The sequence below is a fragment of the Corvus brachyrhynchos genome, unplaced genomic scaffold, assembly GCF_000691975.1.
Source record: "Corvus brachyrhynchos isolate BGI_N302 unplaced genomic scaffold, ASM69197v1 scaffold338, whole genome shotgun sequence".
NCBI classification, from domain to species: Eukaryota; Metazoa; Chordata; class Aves; order Passeriformes; family Corvidae; genus Corvus; species Corvus brachyrhynchos.
Genome location: NW_008239334.1, coordinates 1,285,387 through 1,294,448, shown reverse-complemented (window position 1 = coordinate 1,294,448; position 9,062 = coordinate 1,285,387). Strand labels below are relative to the sequence as shown.

Genomic DNA, 9,062 nt, shown 5'->3' with positions numbered 1-9,062 from the left:
AGGGACAGCGGAGCCTGCTGTAGAGAAGGCTGGGTGGGAGAAGGGCCAGGAGGCGTGCAGGGAACGAGTCAGTCTAAAGGATGATTAGCTAAAGATTTGGAGAAGGACAAAGAGATAGAAACGCTCTTAAGGCTGGAACACTGGCGGGGAGCTACTTTCAGTGTAACCAAGGAGCAGAAGACTAGCCTTGAGGGAGATAAAAGCTGTGTTGGGTGCAGAGCCTTATCTTGGGCCCTGCTTCAGCTTCACATTCTTGGAATTGCTGCAGCGATTTCCTGGATGGGTCCAGGGCCGCAGCCCACAGCACCTGAGGCCCACACAACTTTTCATCTCCCCTGGGTGCTGCCGCAGGGAGGGGACCCTCTTAACAAACTGTCCTTGAATCACAGCTCTGTGCAAACCCTCCAAAGAAGCCCTGCTTTGTCCCGTGTAGGATACGACCAGGAGTGTCTGATGTAGGTGTTACAGTAAGACACAGAGGATGAATGGAATTACCTCCTTGCTGAGTTTTTTCCAGGGAGGAGCTGCATTAAAGCTCTGCGACTGTTTTTATTTTAATTTGGATGCTCAGCTGTCCAGTTCCCATGTCTGTATACAAGGGCGGGAGCATCACCCATGGGTTTGGAGTGATACCATCCCTGCTTTAATTGTGGAATTGTAAAAGTTGCAAAAGATCTTTGAGATCATCAAAGCCCAACCCTGAACCCAGCACTGCCATCGTGTTCACCACTAAACCATGTCCTCAAGTGCCACATTCACATTTTTGAACACCCTCAGGGTTGGTGACTCCACCACTTCCTAGCCTTTAGGAATTAACAGGAGTGAGACCATGAAAGAACGCACACAAATGGCTTTAACCAAAGACTGGTGTATTTGCACTAGACTAGTTGATACAGAGGATGCCTGAGGGATGAATGGTCAGTCTCAGCAGCAAATACAAATATATTTTATTTAGATAAAACTCACAAAGGATAAACACTTGTTTTGTGGTATTACTGTGCAAAACCTGAAGTGTAATGCACAGGCAACCCCATCCCTCTCTTCCCAACCCTTTTTCCTTTGTGTATTTAAAAACAGGAAGACATGAGCCAGTTTAAAAACCAGAACCTGCAAGGCGCCCAGTGATAGCCAAGTGCAAACAAAGCAAAGGGAGTTCACCAGAGGAAGTTCACTTTGTAGTGAATCCATGTTCCAAGATCTGAGAAAGGCATCATCCTCTCCTTCACAGAAACTGTTAGGACTGCTAGTTTTGATGTTAGAGGGGGGAAAAAAGTAACGCAGAGCATGCACGTAGAAGAGATTCACTCCAAAATCCCCTCTAAACATGACAAGAAACTGTCCAAAACTGAGACAAATGGAAAGGATTTTTTCTCTCACTTTGGTGCAAGTTTATTTATTTTGTACACTATCCATCCATACACCTGTGATACAAATCTATGAACCTGCCACAAAGCATTAAAGCACAACATACCTATTATTCTGTAGACATCTGCATTTTTAATCACCATCCAGCCCTTGTGGATCAGCAGTGATGCATCTTGTAAAAATGCAGATGTCTGGTAACCGTACGTACACAAGGGAGGGGAGAACAAAGATGTTCACTTTTAGGGAACATGGCTCAAATCTTCAGATTAAAAAAAGGTTACGTCCCTGGAAGAGCTGGGTGAGTAGGGAATTCTGTAAAGGATCCTGTAAACTCATTTTCTACAGTAAAATCTAAGCCTGCAGTCATCTGCTTTGTGGAGGCTGGGAACAAGGGTACACGAGGACTCACTGTCTTGCACTTACTGTGTTTTGCAGTGCCACGAGCTCTTGGCAGGTTTGACAAACTTACTGGATACCTGGAGTGCTGGATACAGGTGAAGGGAACACTCTGCACCCTCTGCTGGGGTAATAATAGGGCTTTTCCAGCTAGGAAGTTTTCCAGCCAGTGACTGAAAACAGCTACACTTCTGAGCCATGAATGGCTGAATTTAAATGACCTATTAAATGCAGCTACAACAGGAAGTTTATGTGGCAGGAAACACAAAACACAAAGACAACTATTTGTTCCACAGTTCCCTCTCAGGCTAGAAAACCTGTTAACTTTGAAAGCCCTAAAAAATGCTGCTCTGGTTTAGAAACCATCTACTTGGCATAGGACCACATTTGTTTTTTTGCACACAAACGTTTCATACGCCTCCTTCTTTCTGCATTAAGCATTCTGCATTTCTTTGCCAATCTTGTAGCTGAGGATTTTGTTCCAGTCAATCTTGGTGCGGGTGACGGGCAGCTGCCGGCGTAAGGCTTTGAAAGTGGTGTCTGACATGGTCTGGTAGTTTTCACTAATTGCTGTCTGCAAGTGCAAATAGATTTGGTTAGGGCACTCATAAAACACTACGAGAAAGCTCAACTCAGTGTTAAAGCCACCAACTCCTTTCTGTAAGGTGTAAGGCACACTATTAACTAAATTAATAATGCAGTCACCAGTGTGTGTGCAAGTCAAAGGGTTTCTATTCACGTTCCCTGTAATGCAGCAGCATCTCCTTAGGTCTTTCACTGCCTTATCTCTTTTGAGTCTCCTTACACACAGGCTGGGACAATGTAAAAGCTGTTGCACAAATTTCCTCCTCAGTATTTTTAACTGTCACAGAGGAAAATACATTGACTCACCCACTCCCCTCCCATGCTTGTTCCAGGTACCATTTGTAACCCTTTAAAAAACCATACAGCAAACTTGATAGTTAATTATAACACAGCTTTATAACGTTACAGCTTTATAACTATATTGTTTAAACAAATACTGCTGCCCTCTTCTAAGTAATTCTTACAGTGAATACCAGATTCAGCCAGAAACAGAACCAGAGGTCAGTTTTCCCTGTTTTCATTAACTGCAAATGGAGACTGATATGATTCTATGGTTTATTTAACTACCATTGATCTTACCTGGTACTCGTTTTCTGCATTTTCTATGATCTTAATAAACTCCTTAGCAGTTTGGACATCACTCTGCAAAGGAGGAAAAAAAAAAAAAGTTGGTATGTTGAAGCACAACTTAGATAAGCTACACAATAGGTTTCTTCTCAAATGATAGGCTGAGTACAGATAAAGGAAGTAACATCATCAGCTTGTGCCTCGTGGTTGGTTGTAGCTGGGTTCCTTTCACTTACTACGTACTGGGTAGAGCTTGTGCTCCGAACTGGAACAGGGCTGCACCCTAGTGAGCAAAAGGGACGTGGACCTTCATGGTAAAATGAGTCATTTTGCAGCTGTTGCTCCCTCTACCATACTAGAGGATTTCTTATTTTCCCCTTAGTGTATGTCTCTTACTGTTCCTTTCCCATGCACAGAGATAGAGAAGCATATTCTGTCCTCTTTAACCCAAACTTCCAAGAGAAGCTTTCCAACAGAGACTTTCTAATAAGATTGAATTTTAAGCAATTGGGAATCTGGGATTCCTATGTGACTCTAAATACTACATTGAATGTTCACCCTAAAATTACTTTAAAGTCAAGAGACTGCAGTCATGGCAGTGCATGCTTTGTGAGCTGTTTAAGGAATAAAACAGTTGCTTATTATAAGGATCTTTTAGCATACTTACTGACACCTGTACAGAGTCCTGAATGTCTTTGTGACTAACCAGCTGGACATTGCCATCTTCATAGTAATGGACCTGGACAAAGAGATAGAATGAACGTTTTATCACAGAATTCCTGAGCCCCCAAATGCTACTAAAATGGCACAACAGAGCATTGTGCCAGTCTTCTCTGCTTACGTGGAGACTAAAAGCAGGATGGATTTTCTAAAAGGTTTCATTCTTTGTCAAGACTGTTCAAGATTATGTTAATGCAGTAAACACCTAGAGCTAAGAGCAAATATAAAAGATTCAAGGTAGAGGTTTTAGCCCTATGAAGTGAAGCAAAGTGGAGGCCTATATGGTAATGCTACATAATAAACCACAGGCCATATCTGAGACTATTCCTGAAATACTAGATTTAAGAATTAATTTCTTGAATTGCTTAGTTTAATAGCATACTGACTTGAGAAGGACATCTCTGCTGCATTTCAGCATCTCATTCTGAGCCAATCCATTTGTGTAAGAGAAGCACAGTGCAGCTTCTTCTGTTACTGCCAGGAGAAATTAACTCACCTGGATTTTGAGCACGGCAGCCACTTGAGCTGTTGGTGGTGTGATGGTAAACTTCCATTCTGATCTCCAACGCCCATTCCTAAAAGCAATCAAAGCATGAAAAACTATTTCCAAGAAGCTGTAACAGCAAAAAGAACCAAACTAACAAGAGTAAGTTGTTTCTGATGTTGTCTTATCACCACTACTACACAAGGATTTAGTGCTTCAGATGACAGAGTCAAATTTTAGCAGCCCAGCTGAATATGATGAAGCTTCAGTACAAAGAAGCTCCAGTGCACTTGTGCTCCAGAGATGTAAAGGATTATCTATCCAGCTCTGCTAATGCCTTTACTCTGGATAGGTCACAGGAAGGGTTTTGATAAGTGCCAAGGGGGCTGCAAGGAAAACACTACAGAAGGAAAAGAACTTCTTGGGAAGCCCAAAACTCCCTGTCCTTCGGACCGTGTCAGAGCTATAGTAGGATGGGTTGGTGTGAGGAACCAGGCAAAGGAAGAAAACACACTATGTTGAAATAGTCTTACCAGAAGTTCTTGGGCTGAAACTGGTGGCTCTCAATACAGGCAATAATTGTCTGCTGTCCATCTATAGATTTACCATAAACCTGTATTTAGAAAAAGAGTTAAAAAGGCCCAAGAGCTAAGGAAAGCCATTCTTAATCTCTGTTCTTGGCAGCAGGGTGGAGGCTGCTGTGGTGGTACCTCACTGGGAACATGCACCACGAGTTCCACTGTCCAACACCTCCCCTGGCAGGCATTTTATTACCTGCAGGTGTGAAGGTGCTTGGCAGCCATGACTATGAAAAATGTCTAATCTATCTTTACCACTGTGTGCATACCAAGATAGTTGCACCCTCTTCGGAACCTGTCATTCCAAAGTTAGCCAAAATACTAGTGAGGATGGAGAATTCCAACAGCTCTGCCCAGCACAGTCGGCTCTAGAACTGACTGACTCAGAGCAATACACTTTCAGGGAAACAATATGGATACTCAACAGTGCAGAAGCCATTGGGGTAATGATCTTTGACGTAGGCTCTCAGTGCACTGTCACAGGCATCTCTCCATTGTTTTAAAGTCGATTCTGTGTCCTCGGGCTGGGGATCACTTGCTTCTTTCCTTAAGTGATCAAACTTAAAAGAAAGCTTGTTTCTTGGGTCTAAAAATCTGCCATTGCCCAGATCACCATGTTCTGTGATTAAGACCTGTAAAAGAAGTTGAAATGATGATACATTTAGGCTGCTATAGATGTATTATTTCTCATTTTTCCCTACTTGCATATCAGTGTTATAATAGGTTCTTTCATTGAGCTACAAGATCACATAAAGAAAACAAAGTCTTTTCAGTAATAATTTAAATTAATAGTAGTAGTTGTGAGGCTGAAGGTAACTTGCTGCTCTCCACAGTAATTCTGCACTTAGACTTCTGTTCCAGAAAAGGCTGAACTATAATAATGTATATATTTAGCTTAAAATTGGGTATCCTTACAATATAAGCAGGTTGCTTTGCTTTTGAAGTTATTTTAGCTGTTTTCCTTCTCTGTTTCTAGAGCAGAGAATTTTACTCTGGAATCTACCATTTATTGCCATGTTCCATGTTGCAATAGCTCTACTTCTGGGCAAGAAGGGTATATAGATGTGACTACTTCTAAAATACACCAACTAAAGCAGACAGCAAAGCAGCATTGCACATTCGCTCCCTTTTTCTTTTTCACCATAATTCTCTGGCTTCACAAATATTGGCTTTTTTGGGGTGGGGTTTTTCTTTTGCAGGTTGTACTGTAACTTTCTCATCAAAGCTATTTCTATGAACAGCCCTCTTAATATCTGCCTCCCATAAACATATCTGGAACACCACAAAAGCTGGGTCAGAGCTTGGCTCAGAGAACAGAGCAGATGGTCAGGCAGCTTTCTGGCTTCCCTACGACTTTGTTTGTTCTAAAGAAAAAAGTTAAAAAAAAACCCCTAAACAACTTGTTTTGCTGGCATAGACTGGATAGTATTAGGTATAATCATTACACCAAATCAATGATTTGGTATAAACAAAGATAGCGTTTTTTTTTTAGGGTAGCTGGGAACGGACTAAAATTGCAGAAAATAAACAAACTATTAGGAATCTATTATCAATTGTCAATAGGAACTGTAAGCAAGTAGCAACATAAGGGCTTGCGAGTGAGCTTTAAATAGACAGTAATCTTTAATCATTCACACTCCTAAGTAAAATTCCAGTGACTTCAGCATGAAGCTTTAAGGAACAACGAATTGGACTTACTAAGTAGTACAAGACAGGACTTAAAGAGAATATTTTGCTTATGCTTTGTTCTTACAGAAGAAAGTTTGGCATTATAATGATATGTGGGGGAAGGAGGAGAGGCGGCACCTTGTGAGCAGAATGAGTGAGTCAGCTGATGGTGATGTTGACTTATGAGTCAACATCTTGACGAAACAACATTTTTATTGCTTTTTCACAGTGCAGTAATACAAACCTCAAGTGTACAAAGTTTCCTCTTACCTGATCATCGTACCCTTCTATCTTCACCGGAGTGAACTGATCCATGTTGTACTGTGCAAACGCACTGTTGAGGATTAAAAGAACATGAACTTTAGCTGTTCATGCACAATTATTTTGTCTCAAGAATAAGTACACTGTGTGATTATATTCCAGCAAACATCAACTTAAATTGGGCAAATAATACACACGAGCACTGTTAAAGGATTTTCCAATACCTTTCACTGTAGATAGCTATAAACACCAGGTCTAAAAGCAGGTTTATTTAGGGATGACCAGGAAAATACAGAGTTCAAAAGTAGAACAGCAGGTAGCCTGGGGGAATGTGAGCAAGCCAAGGCAAAACAGGAACACCCCAGCTACAATTTAGGCAGCAGCAAGGTAAACAAATTTACAACAATTTTCTTATGTAAAGACTTGCTGACTGACACGTCACCTAGCTTGAAATAAAATCTTAGCATCAAAAAGCTTTAAGCACCTTCTGATGAAGCTGTGGAAGTAAACAATATATTTTGAAAATTTTTTATTGAGGGCAGTTCTTTTTCTAAACTTAGGCTATGAATTACTCACTATTTCAGGCTTTGCTTACTTTATAAATCAGATGATTCAACATGATCAGACATTTCTGCTGCTGCAGATTTAAACTCTTTGGCAGAGTGCCTTCCTGTCAGTTTTATACAGCACAAATTCCAAATTAGGGCTTTTAAAAAGAATCATCCACACCTTTCATTATATATTTTGTTAAGTGGGGTAAGGAAGTACAGAAGATTGCTCTGAATACAGCAAATGGTTTTCTTTGTCACAGAATGGTGGGTATAAAAAAACCAGAAGTATCTCTGATGGTAATTTGACTTGTGTTTGAAATCTTAGTACTTACTGTGCTGCTCCTTCCCTGAGAAGATTGTCATTGTTAAGCAATAACCGGACATCTGGAGAAGAAAGGGTTCAGGTGGGTTACTGGATTTTTTGATAAAATTTTTCTCTTTATGCATTTTATTTTCAACTGTACAAATGCAAACATTAATATGATTAAATAATTTCATTAAGCAGAAGTAGTCCAGAAGGACTGCATGCTTTCCCTAGCCACTTAACCGTAAAAGCAGTATGGTGTGACACGGCCTCAGATTCTTACAATAGATAAAACGTGAAGAAAACATCACAGATCATTTTTTCCTTAATTACTTACCATTGAATACTTCATTGAACTCTCCAGGGGGTGCATGAGTGATGAATTTTGCAGCTATACGCACCTACAATGAAGCAGAAAAGTAATTAAAGACAAAAGATAATTTACCGCGTTCATACGTATTGAAGCAATTTACCAACAAAACCAACTCTAAAGTGACAGATGTAGGGAGAAATCTAGACATGCATTGTCAAGATAGAAATAGTCTCTCATAAGACTATTCAAAGCAAGGCTGGACAGGGCTTGGAACAACCTGGTCTAGTGGAAGGTCCCTGCCCACGGCAAAGGGTGGAACTGGATGATCTTCAAGGTCCCTTTCAACCCAAATCATTCTGGGATTCTATGAAGGCATGTGGAACTGTGAATGATACCATAAATAACTGAAAAGGCCAACTTTCAATGTCCAGAGACTTTGAATCTGGAAAAGAAAGCCCCGTCTCTTCTAAAGTGTAATAAAACTGAAATGTGTTCTGAAATCCAATATACATGTCTTGCACTGTTAGAATTTAGGTGGTCCGGGTATTGATTCTGTTGGAATTAGTAGGAGTTTATGGTTTTCATTATCAAATCTTTTATGGCTTTTACAGGACCAAAGGGAATAGAAAGATCTTGGAAGAAATGAAAGAGGAAGTGCCACAAAATTAAACCTCTCCCTTAGAATAATAAAAACATCACATTTCCTCTGATAAGCCCAGCTAACAAAGTCAACCAATGAGCCTCTCCAGTCTAACAAGACAATTATTGAAAGTGACTGCAGAATTGCTCATTACCATTCTGATTACCTTCTACTTTTCATTTTGAGCAGCAAAACAAGAATTGTGTGTATATATCCAACTGCTTCACCTGAGTTATTGCCAGAGCTGGAAATAACTCGCTTCTCTCAACAGTCTTCCCTGTTTTAATCAGAAATTGTTTGTATTGTTTGTTGCATAATTATTTAAAGCAAGCCACGAAAAGAAATAAACACTTTTCCAAACAAAAGGTTTGTTAGCCTATCTAAGAAATTAATCTCTTACCAAAAATATGCCCATAGAGAATAAAGGAGTGAAGCTTGAAGGATGGAACAAACTCATTTTGTTGCTCAACTGATGGTTTTGGGTTTTTTGCTTTGCTTTAAAATTGCCTTATTCCAACAGGATCAAGTAACAACTCAGCTTTAACTGGATTGAGCTTCAGATAAAAATAGATCATCTTCCAAATTAGCAATGATTTCGAAAAACAGATATACATTCTTTGTGCCTGAAGT

At 40.2% G+C, this 9,062-nt stretch overlaps 1 protein-coding gene across 1 annotated transcript; it reads right to left on the bottom strand.

The window, feature by feature from the left end:
* Positions 1-848: 848 nt before the first annotated feature.
* Positions 849-8,847, bottom strand: CAPZA1 (capping actin protein of muscle Z-line alpha subunit 1). The gene is made up of 10 exons (XM_008638997.1): positions 8,833-8,847; positions 7,817-7,880; positions 7,508-7,559; positions 6,634-6,697; positions 5,121-5,327; positions 4,651-4,730; positions 4,130-4,208; positions 3,581-3,652; positions 2,926-2,988; positions 849-2,335 (listed from the first exon to the last, which is right to left on the bottom strand). The coding sequence occupies exons 1-10, from the start codon at positions 8,845-8,847 to the stop codon at positions 2,195-2,197; spliced, it is 837 nt and encodes a 278-aa protein (XP_008637219.1). The 3' UTR covers positions 849-2,194.
* Between the last annotated feature and the right edge of the window lie 215 nt (positions 8,848-9,062).